The sequence below is a fragment of the Apodemus sylvaticus genome, chromosome 3 (assembly GCF_947179515.1).
Source record: "Apodemus sylvaticus chromosome 3, mApoSyl1.1, whole genome shotgun sequence".
Taxonomy (NCBI): domain Eukaryota; kingdom Metazoa; phylum Chordata; class Mammalia; order Rodentia; family Muridae; genus Apodemus; species Apodemus sylvaticus.
In genome coordinates, this window is record NC_067474.1 from 166,375,928 (window position 1) to 166,399,973 (window position 24,046).

The following is a 24,046-nucleotide window of genomic DNA, read 5'->3' on the forward strand; positions in this document are numbered from 1 at the left end:
TGCTGGCTTCTTGCCACGGGCCTGTGATGAGGACCTTCACTCCTCCCTGCAGAGGAAGAGACGAGATGGAGCAGTTCCCGGGGGGTGGGGGAGGGTGGAGGGTGGGGGGTGGGGGGTGGGGGGGCAGCACACAGGAGGCCCCTGAGGCTGCAGGCTTAGTTGGGGAGGGCTGAAGGCTGCTAGCTACACATGCAGATTCCCAGGCCGTATGCCACCCCATTCCAAAAAGCCTTGATTTCTGAGATGCTCTTCTAGAAGACAGGCCCACGGCTGCTCTGACCCCCAGAGGCCGTCCTCAGTTGGCCCCCAGCGTCTGGACCCTGACACTAGTGGGCAGGGCTTCTCATGCCACATGAGCCCATGGTGCACCTGAGAACCAGCCAGCAGGGTCCCCAGGAAGGAAGCAGAGGGGGCACAGGGGATTGTAAGTCATGCATTTAGGGAGAGATGGAGGAAACTCAGATTTGGAAACTGTCACCCCAAGGGACAGATGTTCTTGCAGGAAACTGAAGGGAAATGGAGGGCGCCCAGGGTGTGACAGGAGATGGTTAAGGGGAAGGCCCAGGAAGTGGGTGGGGTGAAGAACTCTATAGGGAGAGAGAGAAACTGAAGCAACGCATTCAGAACCGGAGGGGCTCAGATAGCGCTCTTGATCCTGAGCTGGCACTTGGGATAGCCTGACCCTCCAGTTCCCTACCTGCCTGCTCTGTCATTCAGGGTATCTCGAGCTATGCAGACACAAGAACAGCCCTCATTGGCACTTCTGCACCACACAGGCAAGCACCAGCCTGGCAGCCAGGCCTTCAAAGCCTGGGTGGACCTGCCTCTGCTCCAATGGAGGGAGAATTGTCTTCACAGGCCCAAGATGCCAAGCACCAGAAAGCATTAAAAACAAAAAACAAAAAACAAAAACAAAAACAAAAATACCGGGCTCTCTCTAACCTGCTCTGGCCAGCAGGAACATCCCAGGACAAATAGCCTCACGTGGCTGCTCCCAGGAAATCCCTTTCAGAGTCTTTGTTCCCGTTAGTGATTAATCTCTCTCTGTCTCTCTGTCTCTCTCTCTCCTGAGCTCCAGGTGGAGAAGGCTAGAGGTCCCCTACTTACGACTTAGCCAAGAAGAGAGGCTGGTCATTCGGGGTGAAGGGATGCTCTGCCCCGGGATGTAGAGGCAGGGGCGCTGGCCTCTGGCTCTCCTGGCTAACCTTGGATAGACCCACCCCAGAGGCTCATCCACCCCACCCCCAAACAAGTAAACACCTTTCCCTGCAGGGGGCGGGAGCTGTGCTGGATAGGGAGGAGAGCGCCACCTGGCGCCCTGGCTAGAGAAGGCCAAGAGGCGCTCCAGGAGCTGAAGCGAGGCCTGGTTAGGAGCTGCGGCAGTGAGCCCTGACTTGCCCACTGCTCCCGGCCTGGGCCCTAGCTGTCCGCTGCTGCCCCCGGCAAGCCTGCCAGACTCTGTCGCCTATTTAGTCCCCGATTCCCGTTTGCTTAACCCTTGCTTGTTCCTGCCCTAGAGGAAGCTCCGACTTCCAGACCCATTTTTTTCTCTCAAGACGCCCACTCCTTAGAATGTTCCCTGGAACCCAGACACAGGCATGACGGGGCTAGCCTTGGTTATAAGAAGTAGCAGATACTGTTGACTATGATGATGTCCTGTAGCTATCTGTGGCCCAGAGCTAGTAGACTGGCCCTTGGAGGGAAGGTGCCCTCCTGTGCTGGCATGCGCATTTCTCTCTGGGAGTGATGGCTAGCTAAGGTCACTTTCCTGTGGTGCCACAGAGGTTTGAACAGGAGTAGAGAGAGCTCAAGACCGTTCCAAAACCATAGCGTGCCCCCCAACCCGTTTATTTATTGTGTATATTTTTGCCTGCATGTATGTGTGTGCCTGGTGCCCTCCGAGGTCAGGAGGTGGCACTGGATCCCCTGGAACTGGAGTTCCAGATGGCCACGAGCCACCACGTGGGTGGTGAGAAGCAAACGTTCTCCCAGCTGCGAGAGCTGCCGAGCCTTCCCGCCAGCCCCCAGCGTCTGCTCTTGTCCTTGGTAACTGTGCGACTTCAGGAAGTAGCCCAGTCCCTGTGGTAGCTGTGATTTCAGAAGCCCTTCCGCCCCCAGAAGCTCCGCAATGTAGATTCAGGGCTCTGTCCAAGTGATGGTGGAGGGGGTTGGAAGAGATCGCCTGGGTGTGGTGTCCTGCTCTGAGCAAGGTCCTCCCGTGAACCCTGGGACGGGGGAGAACACCGGCTTCAAAAGGCCACGGGCGGTTACCGCGTGAGAAAAGGGGACATGAAAACTGCGACCCACGGGCTGTTAGTTCAACGACGGGTGACTGCGCGGGGTGGGGGTGGGGACAAAGAGCTGCGGAGACCGGGGAACATCAAGACCTTCTCCATGGCAACTGCCGCAGGACGCCTCAGAATCCAGCAGTTCCCGGGACGGTTCCCATGGCAACCACTCCGCCTGGCTGCGCTGTGTTGTTTGTGATGTGTGCGTGCTTGACGGTTCTAATTGCAGCTTCTTCTGCCTGGTGCGGCGGGACCCGGTGGTGGGAGATGATGTATGGGAGGGGCGGGGAGAGGCGGCGGTGCCGTCTGAGGTCTGTGTCCTGAGTCCTGACATGGAGGGTCTTGAATTCCTATGCACACTGGGCAGACGCTGAGGCAGAGAGAGCGGGTGTGTGTGTGTCTGTGTGTGTGCGTGCGTGCGTGTATGTGTGTGTGTGTGTGTGTGTGTGTGTGCATTCTATGTATGTGTTGTGTGTGTGTAGTATGGTGCAGTGTGTGCTACAGTGTATTCTGGGTGTAGTCACATAATGTGCTATATTGTGTGTTCACTCTGTGTGTGTGTGTTCTATGTATGTGCTGTGCTGTGTGTGTAGTACAGTGCAGTGTGTGCTACAGTGTATTCTGGGTGTAGTCACGTAGTGTGACTATATTGTATGTTCCCTGTGTGTGTGTTGGGGACCAGCTGAGCGATCACCAGACGGGTAGGTGTGGAGGAGACATGGGAGCGGGGAAGGAAGCAGTCTCAGAGAGGACCCAGCAGGCCAGGCTGGGCACAGCGTGCGTGGGAACCATTGCAGTTTAAAGCTGGTGGCAGCGGTATACCGGTGCCCACAGAGCCTGACATAAAGCAAGATCCCAGCCGCAGGGCTTTCTCCTGAGCTTGCCAGAGCCCACTTCACACCAGACTCCCGCTGAAGTCAGCTCACACCTGCACCCCTATCAGCTGGCAGGGACAGAAGGCAAGATACCCGGCAATCATGCCAACAGGGGGTTTATGAGGGGACATAAGTGTTAAGAGGCAGAGTTCTCCCTCTTATAGAGCCCGGTGACCTCGGGTTGTCCTGGGTAGGAGAGCCTGGCAAGGAGGAAGCCACCTTGAGGGCCTCACCACGAATTCCCGCTGGACACCAGAATGGCGTTTTCCCTCTAATCAAGTTCACTATGCTTTGCTTCCATTTCGGGGTGCCGAGAACTATCAGGGTTTTTGGAAAACCTGGGCTGGACACGCCTGACTACGATGGCATATGCCATCCTGGGCTGCCCTCTGGTGGAGAGATGCTGAACTGACGGTCTCCGGGATATAGTAGAAGGCGGCATAGGCTGGTGAAGAACAGAAGCCAGGCTTGCTGAAGACTTCCTTTCAGCAGGGGCTAGAGAGCTGGCCTGGGCGCATGCTCGCAGGCCAGGGAACAAGCCGATCCTGCCCCTTAGGTGTTATAAAACGCGGCTGCAGCCGTCCTGTAGGCAGTTTTCGTGAGAGGGCACCCACAAAGTTCTAGGACACGGAGGTCTCACGTCCACCCCTCTCTCTTCTGTGTCTTGATAAGGGAATGGAGGCCCCAGATCTGAGTCAGGCCACAAGTGGATATGACCTTCCCAGAATGCACCGCGGACTCACCTTCCTTCCTTCCTTACTGCTTTAGCGGGTTTTCCAAGCCTCCTGGGGAGGCTACCTGGTGGGTCTCTGGTGAGCAGGTGAGGAGGTGCAATGACGTTTGCTCGGGTGACTACTGACCCAGACCAAAAGAAAGCCCACTGGGGTCTTTCTGGGGTCCTACCAAGGGGTTGATGTGGACAGGGCTGGCTCTGCCTGGGCGCTTTATGCAGAGACTCCGAGGTCCCTTTGCTGCTTTCATTTTTAAAATGTACTTTTGTATGTGTGTGGGGGTGTTTAGCTTGCACGGTGTTTGTGCGTGCCAGGTGTCCGAAAGGGCCAGAGGAGGGTGTCCAGGTCTCCCAGGACTAGAGTTACAGACAGTCGGTCAGCTTCTGTGTAGGTGCTGGGAATTGAACCCCCGGCCCTCGGGAAGAGCAGCCAGTGCTCTCAATGGCCGAGGAGCCATCTCTTGGGCCTCTCCACGGGTGCTATTTTAGAGACAACGTGCCCAAGGTCACTGGCATCTAAGGGTAGAACCAGAGTTCACACCAGCCCCTCCGGTTCCAGTTCCAGCGCTACCACTCACTTACCGCAGTGGTCTCACGGCCTCCATCAGTATCCCGTGGACACTCACGAGACCCCACTGGTGACAGCTGCTCTGCCTATGCCGCTGCCAGGCTGCCGGTGCAGGGCTCCTGGGCGGCACCCTCAGCTACTCTGATCCTTCTCTGACCTGGGCCATTTGTGGACAGATCGTCTTATGGTGGCTTTCCCGGAGGGAGGAGGAGGAGGAAGGAGGAATGAGCCTGCTCCCTGCCTGTTGTTGAGATGACGTGGCAAGGGCACTAAGAGTTCTGGGCAGCCACCCCCAGGGGAGAGTGTCTGATTCGGGACCCAAGAGGACGCACTGGTAAAGCCAGGGAGAGTTCAAGCTCTGTCACATGCAAGCAAGGCGTTCAGGGGACCGGGAACCACACTGTCCCCTTCCCAGGATGTTCTATTTTATTGCACTCCCCCAGCCCCCACCAGGCAAGACCTGGGTCGTCCTACGATCCTGTTGGAGCAGTAGTCTTTAAGGCGGCAGCCCATGGTGACAGGAGCACAGGCTAGATCCTGGGTCACATGCCATGCTTCTGATCCTATGGCTAGAGTTGCACCCTCCCCTTCACTGTGGATGGGAGCGCTGCCCGTTGGCTGTGAGTGAGGCCAATGGCCCCATGTGATTCTGGTGTTGATTTCTGGATACTTTAAAAGCAGCACCAAGACACCCCCTCTGTTCCCCCAAAAGAAGGGAGGGAAGGAAAGGAAAAGAGAAAGAAGAAAGGCACACTGTTCTGATGGGTGCCCAGAAGGGCAGCTTGCCTCCAGGGATAGCCCTGACTGCGAAGCTACCTGCTAGAGTGAAGTCTGAGGGTGAGTCCCTTCCACCACGGGAGGGAACAGCTTTGTGTCTCCGGCCAGAGCTCCATCCAAAGAATGACCACATGCAAACAAGCTTTCCAGGCTGCATAATGGCCCAGGTGAGGGGGTGGTAGGGCGGCGGCATGGACTGGCATCTGCAGCTTACCTCTGGGTAAGACCACTCTGGGGAATAGTCAGTCACCATGAACACCCGTCCGCTCTGCTGCAGCATACCCAGGGTGCCCTGGGCCGAGGCGGCCGAGACCACCTCGGCAACATGCATGTAGGCCATGGTGCTGGGCCCGCCTTCAGCGCTGCTCAGCTGAAGGCTGCCCTGCTGGGGGCTGCAGCAGGGAATACACATCTCCGCCTGGGTGAAGGGTGCCCGCGCCCCATCTTCCGACTGTGAGAGGGCAGCGCTGTCCCCCGACACCAGCTGGTGCCCGTAGATCGTACCACTGCCCCCCTCCACAGAGATGAAGTCATTGATCAGGTCCGAGAACTGATTGCTGAAGGAAATGTCAAAGTGGTCCAGGCTGAGCTCCATGTTAGAGGTGTTGCCCAGGCTGGCCTGGGCCACCGGGTAGAGTCCCTGCACCACATTGCTCGGGAGAAGTGGGACGCCCCCCGCGCTTCGGATCACCCCATTGGTCTCTGGCTGCAGGTAGTGCTCAGAGCCACAGGCCTGCAGCTCCCCGGACTTGAGGAGGACCTCGCTCCCTTCAGCTGCCTGTGAGGTCTCCATGGTAACCTCCCCTTCTGGTGCCATGGCCTGGAAGTTGGCCTGGAACTGCATGAGGTGCAGGGAGGAAGTAGTCTCTATGCGCGTTTCCACGTGGCCGCTGCAAGAGCTGGTTTGGGACGAGGCCTCCGTTTTCACGGTGGGCATCACGAAGGTGGCCCCTGACTCGCTTAGGCTGCTGTGGGTATTTTGCTCAAGGGGTAGGGGTTTGCTGGCATCCTGCAGGAAGAAGCTGGGGGAGGGGGTCTGGTGGATGTGGGGGCTGTGGCCCGTCTGGCTGAAGCTGGACGTGTAGTCCTTGTTAGAGTCGATGGCACTAAAGTCCATCTGCTCAAGGGTGGTGCTGGGACTCAGGCCACCGCCCGACGGCAGGAGGCTAGACCCCGCAGTCAGGGTCAGGGAGCTGGACGCCGCCGCTGCTGCTGCTGCTGCCACCGCCGCCGCCGAGGAGTAGGCCGCCTCTTTGGCCATCTGCTGCTCGAAGGAGGTGTCTTCGGTCTTGATCTCCTTGGTGAGGACGCTGGTGAAGCCAAAGTTCCTCTCTGCAGGCGGCGAGTGCCGGATATTGGTGCTAACCATCTCTGCTTTCAGGCCCCCACCCCCGTATGTCTGGCCCTGCTTTGGATTATTGAGGAAACAGTCGGGGTCAAAGTTCATGGCGGCTTCTGGAATCTTCCGGCCACCGTCAAGGGTGGTGGAGAGGACCAGCTCTTCGGACACGTTGGAGGGCAGCATGGACAGGCTCTCTGAGCTGCCCGTGGTGGGGAAGGCAAACTTGTGGCCGTCAGAACTTACAGCCAGTACAAGGCCCTGAGAGGCATCAGGCGAGAGGAGGTGGTGGTTGGGGCCAGCGGTGGGGGACATGGTATACACGGCCTCATTGGTTACCTCGGACATGAACACTGTGGCACTTTGGGACAGTCCCCCCATCACAGAGGCCACTGCCATGCTGGACACACCTGTGACGACCGGGCTGTCTACCATGTCCGGGTCGCTGTTGAGCCCGCTGCTGATGGACACGGGGGAGCTCTGGGTGGTGTCGGGGACCTCCACCTGGTTGGTGGAGGAGACCTCCGTGCTGTTCTGGTGCAGCAGAGCAGGCTTGGCCACTTTGCCATTCCTCTTTTCCCGGCTTGTGCTCCTGCCGTGGCTGGGTTCATGCTTGCCCTCCGACACGTCGTTGTGTTGCACTTCTGAGTGGCCCCCGTAGCCCCCAGCCCGCGGCTCCACCTTGGGTGAGATGATGCGGTGTTTGGCACTGTTGCACTTGTGATGCACGCTGCTGCCCGCTCCTGTGGAGATGGGAACACAGCACACACACATGCACACACACATGCACACACACATGCACACACACATGCACACACACACACACACACACACACACACACACACGCGCGCATAAGGTCAGAGCTGGGACTTTGACTAATTTAGAACCCACCCAGTTACAAAGTCCCCATCCAGAGCCCAGGCAGGACAAAGACCGCAGTCCTTGTATATCTATGATCTACACTCAGGCCTGAAGCTCTGCCTCGCCCTGTGTGGCCATCCTAAAATGTTTTAATCCTGTTATTGTTTGTCATTGTTGTTTCAAAATCAGCAGGATGTGGCATGTGGGAAGCCCTGGTGTGGTGTGTGTGTGTGGGGGGGTGGTGTATGGTGTGTGTATGGTACATGTATGTGTATTGTATATGTGTGTGTATGGTATATATAGGTATGGTATGTATGTGTGTGTGGTATGTAATTATGTGTATATGTGTGGTGTGTGTGTATGTGTGTATAGTGTTTATGTGGTGTGTAAGTGTATGTGTGATGTGTAAGTGTGTATATGTATGTGTGTGGTGTGTGTATGGTATGTATGTGTGGTGTGTGTGTGTGTGTGTCTTTTCAAGAAAGTCCTCTTCACCATCAAAACCAGACCTTGCTCATCTGGAAGGACTCTTCCGGACCCACAAGGGTCCTGCCACACATTTCGGCTGTGACTCCATCCCCACCCCACCCTAGCTTCTCACACCTGGTTCTGGAATGCTCCAAGAAACCTGTGACCTATAGGAGCCTTGTACTGGGGACGAGAAGCCAGGGGCTGGCCCAGGGTGTGGAGAATGTACCCTCTCTAGGCCAGCTCTCAGACCCCAGGACCAAGGAGCAGTCTAGACTCTGCCCTAGGGGCTTGGGATTATTTATTTCTATTCCACGTGTGTGTGTGTGTGTGTGTGTGTGTGTGCATGTGTGTGCGTGCGTGGACGTCGGAGGACAGGATACAGGAGTTAGGTCTTTACCTAATGACATGTAAGATACAAACTCGGCTTACCAGGCTTGGCTGCAAGCCCTTTCACCTCTTGAGCCATCTTGCTGGGCCATGTGAGGTGACCCTCTCCACCATTCAGTTAAGCCAGGATCTGTCCCTATCTCTTTGGACCTTCACGCCTTCAAGGGTCACTGCTTCCATTCCATCAGACCAGGGACATTCTGTTCTTGATAAAACGGTGACTTCTTCCACAGAACAGTGACCCCACTGATTGGTGGAAGCATCTAATGGAGGCAGTCAGGGGAGTGGAGAGCTATATCTCACAAAGCAAATGTCACGGTCAGCAAGGCAGAGGCGCTACGGCAGAGTGTGAGACACTCGCTGCCCCTCCTTGCAGGAGGCCGGCTCAAGGTAGGTGACATTTGAATGGCTCCACTGTCTCAGGACAAATGATGAGAAACCTCAGAGCAGGAGACCTGAGCCTCCTGCCGAGGCTTCCCAAGAACATGCTCCCACGGGCACCTGCAGTAAGTGTGTGGAGGCCCTGGACCCCAGACATCTCTACTCTCCTGGTGCACCTGTGTGCTGCTCTGGGCCCCAGAGTCTCACTGGAGACTGCCCTCTCCTGTCCAAAGCAGGCTGTAAGATGATTCTAGGGGCGGGACCAGGATGAAGGGCATACTGGGTACCTCTCTCAGTTGCTGTTATATAAACCGGTTCCTTGTCCCTTTCCTTTCTGGATAGAAGGGTGGTGCCCTGTACCCTACCTGTTCTCTAGGATCCCCAACTCAGGTCTCTTCCTTCACGTGACAGGATAGTTCAGTTTCATCTGTCCCCACAGCCTCCGCTCGATCCACCCTCACTGCAGTGAATAGCCCAGTACCCAGGTGCCCAGTACTGCCTGGCTTCTGGAGCCCTTAGCTCCTTTCCTCACTGGACAGGACAGCAGAACCTACCACCCGGTTCCCAGTGCCACATGCCCCGCCCCCAGGGGCCCCAGCTCACCCAGGCTGCCGGTGCAGAGGCAGTTGTGGGTCCGTGGCTGGGGCTTGGTCTGGTGGCTGTCAAGGATCTGTTGTACCAGCTGCTCCACTGAGAAGCCGGAGCTGCTGTTCCCATTACTGCAGGTCCATTTGATACCATGGACTGGAGAGAGAGAGAGAGAGAGAGAGAGAGAGAGAGAGAGAGAGAGAGAGAGAGAGAGAGAGAAGAGGAGGGAGTGTCAGGGGCTGCTGGTGATGGGTCTGACCTGGCAGGGATGGGTATCAGACCCTTGGAAAGCTCGGCCTGCAGGAAGGCTGGTACTAAGATGGATTTGGGAGGCCATGCTAGCCAGCAGAGTCTGCTCCATTAGGAGCTCTGAGATCTTGTGTTTTCCACTTTTGCTAACCTGGGGAATAGCTCGCCTATAGAAGTGGCTCTCACCCTTCCTAAGGCTGCAACCCTTTAATGCAGTTCCTGGGGTTGTGGTGATCCCTCCCCCAACCACAAAATTATTCTTTTGTTACTTCAGAACCGTCATTTTGCTACTGATACAACTCATAATATACAAATCTGATTTGCAGGATATCTGAATAAGTAACCCTTGTGATGAAGGGTTGTTGGATCCCCAAAAGGGATCGCCGACCACTTTTGTTTTTCCAAAGTCAAAGGCCCTGAGATAGCTCTTTTGGGGGTTCCCAAAAGGAGGAAGAAAGCAAGGTGGGGAGGAGACAGGGTTGGGGTGCTGTCATGTGCCAGTAGACTGTAAGGCTTCGTAGGTTCACAGGGTGAAGTAGGGGGATTCAGCAAACAGGAGGACCCCAGGAGCAAGTGTGGAGGGGGCTCTCCGCAAACAGAGGCTTCAGCTTCCTACTCTGCCCACATTTCTCTACTCCAAAGGGAATCAGAAGAAAAGCTGGACAGGGAACAGGAATGATAGGCCCATAGCCCAGAGTGTAGAAGACTCCATTCCGGTTCTAATCAATGACCATGGTCTTTACAGCTGCCCTGGGGCTTTGTTTCACCCCTCGCTGTCTAGTCCCTGGAGTTGGGATGAAAAGCCCAGAATAAGAAGTTTCCACCTGCCTGGCCAGATGAGGCTGGTGGGTGGGGAGGGAGGTAGGAGGGTATCAAGCACAGAGATACCCTCAGGGCTCCAGAGTGCAGCCGTGGGGCACATCTAATCTGCAAGACAGGAGGAACCAGGCCCAGGCTCACACCTGGGTTTGCGGCCACAGTGAATCATGCCTTGTGAGTTCGAGGTGCATTCGTTTGCCTTCCTAAACCTGCTTCCTCCTCCGTAAGGCTAAAGCGGGAACAGACTAGAGCGTGCCTCACCGGCGGGGCAGTCAGAAGGCCTGTCTGGATGCCTTTGCACAAACTGAACAAAGAACAGGGTCGCACAGCTGTTGATGGTGAGGGCCAAGGTGGACTGGCAGGAGCCAAGCAGGTAGTGGTAGCTGAGACCCAGAGGTCCACATTGGGAAGGAAGCTCAGCCCTCCAAACTGGTACAGACCGCAAAGGTGGTGGCCGCCACTTCAAGCCCCTTTTGGTCGTCCCTATGGTGGAGTTTCAGGGGAAGGAGTGGGGTCTGTGGCTGTGTTCTGGCAATGTCTCTCCTGGCTGGTTTCCTTTTGGGTTGTTCTTGCCCACCTGGCCAGGTGATTCATTGCTCAATTCCCTGGCCCTCTAGTCCTCAGAGGGTCTTCAGGGATGTGCCCGTTAGCTTCCGATGTCTGTAGTGAGCTTCAGCTTCCGGTAGGTGGCCTCTGCGGCTCTGTGCAGGTCTGGAGGTGTTCCTGCCCGTTCTGAGCTTTATGGGTGGGCCTGGGCAGTGAGATGACTGTGTCTGTGGTCCATCCTTCTGCAGGGGAAAGGGGGCTCCCAGTGTGTGTGTATGTGTGTGTGTGTGTGTGTGTGTGTGTTCCAGTGGGAATGGGAATCCCCACATTCCAGGAGGCTGTAGATCTTGCTAATTAAACCAATTTGGCTGTATCCTTTCTGAGCAACGTGTCTCCAAGATAATTGCAAGAGCTGGAAAGCCTGGCCCAGGCCAGGGGTTGCTGTGCCCCTGGAATCTTCTCTTCAAATTACGCTCTGCCTAGAGTCCCAGGGTACAGGCTAAACAGCAGCAGGGACCTGGACCTAGGCCACTTACCTCTCCAGATTCATTTCACGGATGAGGAAACGGCTTCAGCGAGGGGAGATGATGTATCATGTGCAGGAGAGGGAGGGTGCCATGGAGATCCCCCTTCTGTTCCCCGGAATCTGCAGCAGCAGATCCGAGCTGCGCGTTTCCTCCACTGCACCAAGAGCTTGTCATTGCGGGGCTGAAGTGTTTCGGGTATGTTTTAAAGCTCCCACAGTGTGCGTGTGTGTGTGTGTGTGTGTGTGTGTGTATGTGTGTGTATGTGTACATGTGTATGTACACATGTGTGTATGTATATGTGTGTGTATGTGTGCTTGTGTGCATGTGTGTGTACACATGTGTGTATGTGTGTACATGTGTGTATGTATATATGTGTGTGTGCATGTGTGTGTACACATGTGTGTATGTGTATGTGTGTACATGTGTGTATGTATATGTATGTGTATGTGTGCATGTGTGTGTACACGTGTGTGTGTATGTGTGTACATGTGTGTATGTATATGTGTGTGCATGTGTGCATGTGTGTGTGTGTCCTTAAATGCCACCGAGATGGAACACATAGCTCTGTCCTGACCCTAATCCAGCAAAGAGTTCAAATCCGAGAAGGAGGGCCTTGTGTTGTTAGAACATCCGGTATGGAAACCTTAAGCAGACACTGTTGCAAAGCCAAGCCAGGTGCTGGGGAGCCCCCAGGTGACATGGATTGGGTTTTCTAGAGAGATCAGGGTTCTCAGGGTAACCCCAATGCTGGCTTCTACCCCTGTCAGTCCTAGATGGGGCTTTGGGTTGGGTGGGTTTGTTAAGCCTCTACTGAGCAGGCGCCATCTCCCTGATTCTTCTCCACCCCGGCTCCCACAGACCCCATTCTCTCTCGTCTTCTTCTGTATGTCGTGGAAGTACAAAACGAAACCCGGCGAAGGGTGACAGATTGCAAGCAGAGAATTTCTGGACGCTTAATGCAAATTACCGAGTGTCTCGGTCCATCCAATATGCAGATCATCTCCTTCCTCCATCTGGGGAAGGGGGAGCCTCGCTCAGGGCGGGGAGCTGTTAGTACTGACTATCAAATACTATCAAGACGCTTTTAACATGTCATGCTTGGCTTCCCGACACGTAATGAATCAGTGGGAAAGGGGATTTCTACAGGGGGAGAAAAGAAATGTGTTTTGAAAGGAAGGTTTGTAAGTGCACGGGGCACTTGCTGCTCACTGCCCCTGCCTGGGCCACGCCCTCCTTACCAGAGCAGAAAAGAGGACTCAGGAAGAGCCCTGGCTCAAGTGAGGGCTCACAATGAGGCACAAAAAAGGAGCAGCCAGGGAAACAGCCGGTCCCCTCCTGGTCAGTTCTTTGTCCCCTGCACAATTTGCCTCTGTGTTCTGGGGGACAAATCTCAGGCAGAGGGACCCCCCTCTTCAGGACCCCCTATGTGGAGCCTGGGTGGTAGTTTCTGAGCTGGTTAAGGGGTGTTCCCGGGAACACAGGGGCAGGGAATGTCCAAGACAGGAAGGAAAGCAGGTATGGAGTTGGTAAATTGCCCTAGAAGCGACCTTTCCGGGGTAGGAACAGCAGGGAGGACCACACAGACCACCAGGAAGCTGATGCTGGGATCTTAAAGAATTCTATCTTGGGGCCTCCTGCCGAGCCCTCCTGAGGCCCTGCCACAGCTGGGGACACCTGGCAGAGAAACCAATCATCTTACACCAGTGCTGATTTGACTGATCGAGATGTTCTCCCTAACCAGAACCATGGCAAGATGGCTTCTGCCATTGTGAATACTGAAGCCAGGGCCGGCGCAGGGCTGTGCTCAGAGATGGAGACCACCTTTCCGAGAGGCAGCCAGAGGCCATGAGTAGACTCCCTGAGATAGCAAGGAGGGGGCTGGGTGAAGGTGGGAGGCTTGAACTTGACACGGGCAACTGCCAGCTAAGGGCATCCTGGACCCCTCCCCGCCTCCCCCCGAACCCCCCCCCCTGTGGTGAACTGAATAGCATTCTCCTAAAGCTACACATGCCACGCCCCAATACATCTTTAAGGAGGTCATTAATAGTGGAGCCCCATGCAATAGCAGACAAGCACACGTGCTTCAGCAGAGAGAAGCCACATGAGACCAGAGCGAGAAGGCAGCCCGAGACTGCACAAGGCGGAAAGAGGCCTCACCGGAAACCATCCCCAGAGCCACCCTGACCTTGTTGTTCCAGTCTCCGGAACTGGAAACAACCAAGGCCACGGTGCACACACCCCAGTCAGTGGGGCTTTGCCACCGTGGTGCTGCCCGGGGTCTGCTTTCTGCTGCGATCCTGGAATGCCACAGGCTAGGGCAGGGCTTACGAGGAGAAGTGCATTCTGCACGGTTCTGGGGTGGAAGGCCAAGTTCAGGTGCAGGAGTGGGGGGGAGCTGGGGCAGCATGGGGGTAGGGAGGAGGTGGGAGAGCAGGGGGGAGTAGGGAGGAGCTGGGGGAGTAGGGAGAGTAGGGAGGAGCTAGGGGAATAGGGAGAGTAGGGAGGAGCTGGGGGAATAGAGAGAGTAGGGAGGAGCTAGGGGAGTAGGGAGAGTAGGGAGGAGCTGGGAGAATAGGGAGGAGCTGGGGGAGTAAGGAAAGTAGGGAGGAGCTAGGGGAGTAGGGAGAGTAGGGAGGAGCTAGGGGAGTAGGGAGAGTAGGGAGGAGCTGGGAGATCAGGGGGAGTAGGGAGGAGCTGGGAGAGCAGGAGGGAGTAGGGAGGAGCTGATGGAGTAGGGAGAGTAGGGAGGAGCTGGGAGAGCAGGGGGGAGTAGGGAGGATCTGGGGGAGGAGGGAGGAGCTGGGAGGGGAAATGGGGGAATAGAGCCGGCTAGGAGGATGTCTGCAGGTGGAGGAGAGCTGCCCACAGGATGAGCTTGCAGACTGGCTCGAGCAGGGCCCTGAGCCCCGGCCTCCCGCCTCTGAGGAGCTAACGGTGTGTGCACGTCAGCAGATGTCCATCCTGGTCTCATGGCCGCACGTGCACGTGTCCGAAGGCTGAGAGGGAAGACGGTGCGGTGCGGGACTGGAAGCCGGAGGCAGGCAGGTAACCGCCAGCCGCAGCGGCCTCTGTTGTGTTTCCTGGAAGAGTTTTCCCGCCTCAGTCCCTCATCTATAGCACAGCTGTCATGGTGCCTTCCCTGGTTCCACGCCATCTCCCCAGGGACTTCAGGGACACAGGAGTAAGGGGGCCTCGGGTTAGAGGTGGAGGGACGGTGAGTTCACGCTAGCAGGGACAGACCTCGGGAAGGAACAGGGTAAAGGGAAGGAAAGAGGGCCATCAGTCCTGGCGGTTCCTCTGGTTTCAGAAAGATGGCAGGACAGAGCTTTAATTGCCACAGCAACAGCACAGGTGTGCCAGTGAGAAGCACACCGACCCTTCCCACAGGAGGAGATGCTTGGCACTGTGGCAAACAATAGACAAGGGTCAGTGTCTCTGTGTCAGTGTCTCTCCCTGTCCCTCTGTGGCAGTGTCTCTGTGTCAGTGTCTCTGTGGCAGTGTCTCCCTGTCCAGTGTCTCTGTGGCAGTGTCTCTGTAGCAGTGTCTCAGTCCAGTGTATCTGTGTCAGTGTCTCTGTGTCAGTGTCTCGGTCGCACTGCTCCTGTGTCAGTGTCTCGGTCGCACTGCTCCTGTGTCAGTGTCTCGGTCGCACTGCTCCTGTGTCAGTGTCTCTGTGTCAGTGTCTCCGTGGCAGTGTCTCCGTGGCAGTGTCTCTGCGGCAGTGTCTCCGTGGCAGTGTCTCCGTGGCAGTGTCTCTGTGTCAGTGTCTCTGTGTCAGTGTCTCCGTGGCAGTGTCTCCGTGGCAGTGTCTCCGTGGCAGTGTCTCCATGGCAGTGTCTCTGTGGCAGGGTTTGCTGGATCACCCTTCCCTTCCTCCTGTTCTGTCTGAGCTCGTCTGCACTTCCACCACGCCACGCAAGGGTGACCACTTGCTTAACTTGTCCAAACCAGGTCACCCTGGGCCCAGGGACACTCCCAGGCAAGCCTGGTCATGGGGTCACCCTGCTTGTGAGGTACGCGACACAGTCAGCTGGAGAGGAAGCCATTTCTGTGCCTAGCCGCCAGTGAATGAGAGCCCTTCTGGAATTCTTCGGAGTTGTTGATGCTCAAAGGCTGTCGCCATAGCAACAAGGTCAATAAGGAATGGCAGCCGTGAGTGTTCCATCCGTGAGGTTTCATCCTCACCGGCTGCTTGTTGACAGGAATAAAGGCCCTGCTTCTGATTTCTTGGTTCACCTAGATGAAGTTTTCATTAGATTTAACTTCTCATATCCAGACACCCACACGCTAGTCAGGTCCCCGTCTCCCGACTCCGCTCTGGCATTCTGAGGAGCACTGCTCAGGCTGAGGGGTTGGGGTGGCGTGCACATGCTGGCTGCGTGCAAGGATCCTCTGCATGCAGCGTCTCCAAGGAGCTTGGCTGCTGTATTTCACTATCGGGACGCGGCATACAAGGAGCCCCCCTTTCCACTTGGAGGCCTGGACTTCATGCCTGGTCACACTCACCCCTGGAGAAAGCCAGAAGTCGAGGTTGGGTGTCGGCTGTGGTGTGGGGGAACTTACCCTGGCCATATTGTTTCAGAGGAGAGGGGCGTTGGAAGTAAGGGGTCAGGACACCTAAATCGGGATCTAGACCACATGGTGATAGTGTAGCCCTGGCGTCTGCATTTGGTCTCTTGGAAAACCTTAAAGGCGGACATGGTGTTTAGAAGGTGACCTGGGCTGAGAACTTCTGCCTCCTGAGTCTTAGACTCTCCTCCAGGGGTCTGGGCACTCTGTGCAGTAGCAGTGAATGTGCTAGAAGCCCCGACTTGTTGGCAACACTGGAAGCTCAGTGGGCAGGGAGAAGAGCCTCTCCTGGTATTGGCACGTCAAACCTGGAGTCCCCAGTCCTTCCCACCACTTGAGGGAAGAGCCAGTCAGTGGGGAAACATAGTTGTAAACAGCTGGGTGTCCTTCGGGGCCACTTGAAATTAGGGACATTTCAGATGGCTGATTTCCCTTAGGGGAAGCCCCCTCTTAACTCCCAACTACGAGGTGCAGAGATCTTTTAAAAAAAAGATTTATTTATTATTATATCTAAGTACACCATAGCTGTCTTCAGACACACCAGAAGAGGGAGTCAGATCTCTTTACAGTGGTTGTGAGCCACCATGTGGTTGCTGGGATTTGAACTCAGGACCTCTGGAAGAGCAGTCAGTGCTCTTAACTGCTGAGCCATCTCTCCAGCCTTTGTTTGTTTGTTTGTTTTGTTTGTTTGTTTGTTTGTTTTTTGAGATCTTGATTCTTACAGAGACATAAAACCTAGGGAGTTCGAGAATTCCACATTTCACTAGACTGATCTCTGACTTAGAATCAGATCCTTGACTCTTAGGCCTAGGGCAGGTCTGAGAACAAACCACAAAGGTTGGTCGGGCTGGTAAATGGAGCCAGAGGACACTTCCGGAACAGCCTAGAGGTACAAGCGCCCACAGGGCCCCAAAGGACATGCAGCTAGGGACAGGCAGGAAATTAGAAGCATGTTCTTCCTGGGAGGTGTGTGTGTGTGTGTGTGTGTGTGACATCAGCTCACTAGGATCTAGCCTGAAGGGAAAAAAGAACATTTGCAAAACAAACTGAGGTCTCATGGGCAGGGGGAGCCTGCAGACGGAGCCACCTCTGGGCCAGGCTGGAAGATGGCCTGGGTGTAGCAGGGTGAGGTAGCTGCCAGGAATGTGGGAGAGCAGAGCAGGGCTCGGCCTTCCTGAGGCTCTAGGGACAGCACAGGGCACAGGGAATCCTCTGCAGGCCTTTGGGGGTCTATCTTTGCTTCCCCAGACTCTCAGGTCTTATAGTCACTGCAGGACACAAGACACAGAGCTGCTATTCTTGGCCCCAGGGACAAAGGTGTATGGTCCATGCTCAGGACTTTTCTTGAGTTACAGTCAACAAGTGTTCAGCAAGACTTCACCGTGTCAGCTGGGCCTGGTGGCCCAGCCACTCAGAAGGCTGAGATAGGAGGACCATAAGTTCAAATCCAGCCTGGGAAAGTTAGCAAGATCCTATCTCAAAATGGAAAATGGAAAAAAAAAGGGCTTAGCACTGTGTCTCAGTGGTGGCACTTGCCCAGAATGGGAGAGGCTCTGGGTTCGAACCCCAGTCTCATGGCTTCCAAGAGATCACACTGTGTGCTGGCACCGAGACTCAAACTGCAAACCCAGAAAATATTAAGGGTGGCGGTTCTTAATTAGGAGACTAGGAAAACATCTCGGTCCTGGAAACCCAGAAACTAGGTCTCCCATCTTCTGGATATTTCCCTCTGGATGTTTCCTGATAAATCTCCGGCCCTGACTCCCTGCCATCCCAAGAGGTCCAAGGGTGAGGGTGCTAGCCCAGCTTTCCAAGGAAGAACCCTGGGCTTGCCTCTTTCTGGTGCCTGTCTCAAACTTGAGGTTCCAGGAAATACAAGCCTGGAGATTACAGCATGGAGACTGGTTTGTAAGATACCCAGAATCCCCTGGCTGGCTTCTGCCCTAGAAATTAGCCCCCAGAGTTTGCCTTTTCCAGGCCTGACCAGGTGCTTCGGAAGTGAAATAGATCCTGCCACTGGCCGCTCTGAGCCCAGGGCTCACTGTACTTCAGTGATCCAGAGGAGAAGGTGCAGCTGGGTGCTCTGGTCCCCAGAGAGGGCAGTCCGGACACCCAGGCTCACACCTGACTTACAGAGAGTCTGTCTCTCTTATCCCAGAGATCTTCCTCCACTTCAGGGGCACTGGATGAAGCTTCAGTCCTCCCTAGCATCATTCAGCCTGAGGCTGGTCCCTGACTCTCTGTTCTTCTCACGGCCACACCTGCAGTCCGTGGGCAGTGGCTTTGTCACTCCAGGAGGTCTGCCCCCCCACTCCACAGGCTGTGCTCAGAAAATTCCCGCAGGAGTGCTAGGCACATCCTGGAGGCGCGTTGCTACTCTTGGCCACCAGGTGGCGCTAAATGACCAGGATCTGGTCTGGAAGGCTCAGGCAAGGAGCACCCTTGTTGATACTCCATAATCACCAGGATTACAATCTAAGCAAAAAAACAAAACAAATAAACACCTGCCCCGTGAAGAATTTGTCTTTGTTTGAAAAAATCGTGAGAAAACATGCTACTTTGAGCGTATACTCTAAGGCTCAGGTGTGTTGGCACCAGTGGGCATCCTGGCACAGGTGGGAAGGTGCCCTGGGGACTGGAGGACAGGGTGGCAATGAAACTGGGTGGGGAGTTCCCAGGAAACGTCTTTGCCTCTGAATCTCTAAGTTTCACAATGTGGGGGTCCCTGTCTGCAGTCTCCCTAGCCTGTGGTGGCTGCTCTGCGGGAGTGGTGGGGGGGGGGGGCTGGGAAAGGCTCCCTGCTGAATATATAGAAAAGGACAGATGCGGCTCCTAAAGCCATTTCCAGTAAAGACCAAAGAGTCAAGGCATCTGAGGATTGCTAGGAGCGATGACAGCGCCCTCAACCTCTTGCTCACCATGGCCACCACCAATGCTTACAGCGGCCTTTACCCCACAACCAACATGGCTCCATCCTACACGCACTAGGACCCCCAGCCCACACTCTCCAGGGCCTCTACTAGGATTCCCCTCTCCCATACTCAACGTGGCCTCCATCTCTTTATTCTCAGCCTGGTTTCCACTCCTATGCCTAGCATGGCCTCTACCCAACATTCAACACAATATGCCTTCCTTCAAGCTAACATGGCCTTTCTTCCTTTAACCCCGAACTCGACATGGATGGCCTCCATGTCTCTGCGCAGCATTTATCTCAGTGTCCATCCCCATAGTTGCCTGGGCCACTGGCCCTAAACTCAGCATGGTCCCATTGCTTCAGAGTCAACCAACCCTGCAGGCCACAATCCTGACACTGACCCACTCATCTCTGCTTCCTTCTGGATTTTCCACACTGCCTGGGAGGCCCTGTAGCCTTCCTCCACCCTGTTCTTTGGGCTGGTGGCCTGGGGCCCCCACAACATGGCTATCCTTGACTTCCTACTCCACTTACAGCCCTGCGGTGCCTTCTAAGAGGCTCCCTTTGATTGGGTTCCCTGAGGGATGGCCTGGGATTCCTCCTGTCTGGCCTCTTCCCAAAGCCCCGTGTAGCATACAGCTCAGTGTCCCCTCTCTGGCTGGAGGAAGACAAGAGATGTCTAGGTGACCTGTGTGGCACCTTGCTGGGGTTCTGAGATAAGGACTTGACCTCCAGAGGGCGCTGTTCTGGCCTTTGGGCAGGTTTGCCTCCTAACTCCAGCCAGTACACTGGTCATCTGACATCTGTGATGTCATTTCAGGGCCACAGGGACCTGTCAACCAGCCCATTGTCGTCCATCCCAGGAAAGAAGACATGGCTACTCAGAAAGTTCAGGCGTACTGGCCACGTCTGGGAGAGGCGAGTCTGCCTCCTCATGGCTCAGTGCCGCCAAGTTTACATCTGGCCTCTGACTTCTGCTGAAAATTCTTTTACATGGTGCCTCCTTGCTGGTACGGCCACCCAAATCAAGGAGCCACAGAGCTACGGAGCCACTTCTCATGTGTGCATCCTAGTCTGGCTGGTTACTAGAGTGACCTTGACCTTGACTTGTAGGCAAGGGGCTAGGGTTGTTTTGGGAGAAAGTTTCAGAAGTCATGGGGTCAGGAAAGCAAGCCTTCCCCATTCTGAGCTCTCATGTGTGTCCCGGTCTATGTGTGCCCAAGGTAGTGAGGGTGTGAACGTGGGTACCTATGTGTGTCCAAGGTGGTGAGGGTGTGAATGTGGGTACCTATGTGTGTCCAAGGTGGTGAGGGTGTGAACATGGGTACCTATGTGTGCCCAAGGTGGTGAGGGTGTGAACGTGGGTACCTATGTGTGTCCAAGTTGGTGAGGGTGTGAACGTGGGTACCTATGTGTGTCCAAGTTGGTGAGGGTGTGAACAAGAGTATCTATGTGTGTCCAAGTTGGTGAGGGTGTGAACGAGAGTACCTATGTGTGTCCAAGTTGGTGAGGGTGTGAACGTGGGTACCTATGTGTGTCCAAGTTGGTGAGGGTGTGAACGTTGGTACCTATGTGTGTCCAAGGTGGTAAGGGTGTGAACGAGAGTACCTATGTGTGTCCAAGGTGGTAAGGGTGTGAACGTGGGTACCTATGTGTGTCCAAGTTGGTGAGGGTGTGAACGTGGGTACCTATGTGTGTCCAAGGTGGTAAGGGTGTGAACGAGAGTACCTATGTGTGTCCAAGGTGGTAAGGGTGTGAACGTGGGTACCTATGTGTGTCCAAGTTGGTGAGGGTGTGAACGTGGGTACCTATGTGTGTCCAAGTTGGTGAGGGTGTGAACGTGGGTACCTATGTGTGTCCAAGGTGGTAAGGGTGTGAACGAGAGTACCTATGTGTGTCCAAGGTGGTAAGGGTGTGAACGAGAGTACCTATGTGTGTCCAAGGTGGTAAGGGTGTGAACGTGGGTACCTATGTGTGTCCAAGGTGGTAAGGGTGTGAACGTGGGTACCGATGTGTGTTCAAGGTAGTGAGGGTGTGAAGGTGAGTCCCTATGTGTGTCCAAGGTGGTAAGGGTGTGAACGTGGGTACCGATGTGTGCGAGTGTGCATGGCATTATGGGACAATGCAGGAGCAGTGAGCACAGGAGGTGGCTGCTGTCCCAGGCCCAGGCTCTCTTTCCACAACTTTCCTACCTGGCCCTCCTTTTGTGGCTGAAGACACCTTCCATAGGCCTCTACGGACCCGGAGTGACATGGTGGGGTTCCCGGAGGACAGTTGGGCAGAACCAAAGCTGGGCTGGCTGGAGGCTGGGGATTTCTGGGGGTGGCGGAGGCCTGCTGAGAACTCAGGCCTGGCTTGTTCTTCAGGGCCATCTGGCTGTCCAGGGTGCTCCAAAAGGCACCCTAAGGAGGGGAGAGCTGGGCACGACTGTGCTCAGGGAAGGGCTGGGGCAGCTTAAAAGTCCTGGTGCATCAGTCTGGCTGCGAGCTGGGCAGAGGCTGGCATACTCTTTCCTAGTGGGCAGCTAGGAAATGGGATAGGGCAGAAGACCATGGGTACCCGAAGGGAACCAGTTTTGTCTGGTTCTCCGTTGGGTCACAGAAGCTGCGAGTGCTCCATTTGGGCCATGGTGGTAGTGGCTCTGAGCCACTGAACAAATTTCCCAGCAAGCTAGAAGGACCAAGAGCCAGGGCCTTGTTGCAGACCGGTCGTCCATGCTAAAGCGTCCCTCTGCAGCTGGCCTGGGAGGAGGGACGTTGCTCTTACTAGTGATGCTTGCTGGGAGCTGAGCTGAGGCTCAGGGACAGCCGTAGGAGTCCAGGGCAGACTCCAGACAGACTCCAGGACTTCCAGGATGTGGCAGGCTGTGTGAAGATGAGTTCCGTTCTCTCCCATCCCAGACAGAACCCCAGGCAGCCATGCCTAGACTTTGGCCAGAGATGAGCCGTCAGCCATATTGCAAGCCAGCAAAGCCAAAGCTCACAGGGTCCTATGCACGTGTCATGGGGGCCGGGGGGGGGCGTGCCTAGACAAAGCTCACAGGGTCCTATGCACGTGTCACAGGGGGCGGGGGGGGGACGTGCCTAGACAAAGCTCACAGGGTCCTATGCACGTGTCACAGGGTCAGGGGGGGGCGTGCCTAGACAAAGCTCACAGTTCCTCAGATTCCTCGCCAAGCGGGTGTGAGCCTGGGACGGCATGGATGGCTCAAGGGCTCACGAGTAGAAATGATGTGTTCTTTTGTGACTCTGCCCTTAAAGGGAAGAGGCGTGTTCTCCGTTTTCTTTTCCTTCCCCTTTCATTGATCAAGATGCAGTTGTGATGGGCAAGGGCCGGAGCAGCCATCTTTGACCCGCAGGAGAGGAAAATGGCAGATCTCCAGCTGGGAGGAGCCTGAGGGGCTGACTTCAGATACAGGGGACGGGCATTTCGACTCTGGTCTTGGGGAAGATGTAAGAGTGAGAGTGAAATATATTTCTTTTTGACTTAAGCCGCTGTTATTTGGCCAGGAGGGATTACAGAAGTCGGGGAGGCTCTTGGGAAGCCTGTTGGGAATTCAGTCAGACATCTTAATTTCCCCTCTGTGCTCGCTCTATATGTGAGCCCCTCAGATTGCAGGCGAAGGGAAGAATCAGGTGGCACAAGGAGCCCCTCTCCTGCTTCGCGACAGGTGAGACAGAGACTGAGCACGGATGGAGGCCTTACACTGATCAGCGTCATGTTCCGATTAAGCCACTGACAACTCTGACGGGCAGAGAGATCGGGAAACATCAGGGCATCAACAGGGAGGCCTTTGAAGGAGCATGATTTATGAACCTAATGCGCTTGGCTCCAGCCTTCATGCTATGCCGGGTTCTGGAACGCGTCTGATGGCTTCTTGGCTCTCAGCAAAGAGTGCTTTCCCCGAATACTGCTGGCTGGCACCTGTGAGCTATCCACGCTCAACCAGCAGCTAGGCACTTAGAGGGGGGCTGTGTTTCCAGGTGTCTGTTCCCAGCTTCCCAGGCAGGGCTGCCTGCACAGCAGAGCCCAGGGCAGGCGTACACCATCCGTTGAGTGATCCAACCTTTTGGTCTCCTTGTAGCTTTTATGTAACTTCCTTGACGCACTGCAGGCTCTAAACAAGCGTTTCCCCCACCCCCTACCCCCAGTTAAACCTCAGAGGCCAAATCAAGTCTGCTCTTTGTTCCCTGGAGTTTGGGAGCCAGAGACTCTTGCCTGGCTTGGAGGTGGCAACTTTGTGCTTGGTGTTAGGAGGCATGGCACTGATGGCTTCAGGTAGAAGCTGTCTGTGTGCATTTAGTGAGGAAGCCCTAGGCGGAGCATAGGGCATAGTTTTGCAGACATGGCTTTCCCTGGGAGCATGTCCCTGGTGCCCGTCTGGCACAAACTTGTGCCAGGACCCAGTCATCTGCTCCTGGTGGCCTGGGTAGAGTCTTTCATCTGCAGACTGGCCCTAATTAGTCAATGGCAGGCAGCAGGAAGAACTCTTTGCAGTGACCCAGAAGACAAATATGACCATTCCAGAGGGGAGGAATTAATGTTTTCCTTCTACCTGGAGTCGGGTTTTGGAGCCAAGCACCCCCTAGACAGAATACTGAGGATGTGGACCAGGAGCAGAAGCCCTTGGACTCTTCCCACCTTTGCAAGTCAAGAGTCCTCCCAACGGCCTTTTATTTTCAGAAGTGGTAACTAAGTATCAGCAAGAAGGCACCGGACAGTCAGGAGAAGGAGGCAGACATCACAAGTAGAGGGCCGATGAGTGACTGCCTCCGTCTCCAACCATATCTAATCTGCTGCCCGGAGATGAGACAGAAGACAGAGTTTCAGAAAGCTAATCCACTGTCTTCTCTGATTCCCGGATTTCCGAATAAAGTGAAATGTTAATCCTAGCCTCCGCTCATTGGTTTCTGTGAGTGACAGGTAGCGAGGACAGAATTCCAGTTTCATGGTGGCCATAGACCCAGGACAACGGTTAGTGTCCCGAGTCTGAGCTCTCTTGCCAGGAGGCATAAGAAAGGACAAATGGCCCCGAGGGGCCCACGAGGGGTGGGTAGGACCCCTGCCTGCGCTTGTTGGCACCCCTTGAGGCCACCTGGGCCCTGAAGGACAAGCAGAAGACCGTAGAACCAGGACCTGGGATGGGAAGGCGTGTC

The 24,046-nt window shown here is 55.3% G+C and overlaps 1 protein-coding gene across 1 annotated transcript in view; it reads right to left on the minus strand.

Annotated features, from left to right (window-relative positions):
* Positions 1-4,753: 4,753 nt before the first annotated feature.
* Positions 4,754-24,046, minus strand: part of LOC127680442 (calmodulin-binding transcription activator 1-like) — a 602,930-nt gene continuing 583,637 nt past the window's right edge. Inside the window, exons 7-8 of the mRNA XM_052175894.1 lie at positions 9,282-9,422; positions 4,754-7,320 (exon numbers count right to left, since the gene is read on the minus strand). Coding sequence (XP_052031854.1) covers positions 5,051-7,320; positions 9,282-9,422 — 2,411 coding nt within the window. The 3' untranslated portion in view covers positions 4,754-5,050. The remainder of the gene's footprint in view (positions 7,321-9,281; positions 9,423-24,046) is intronic.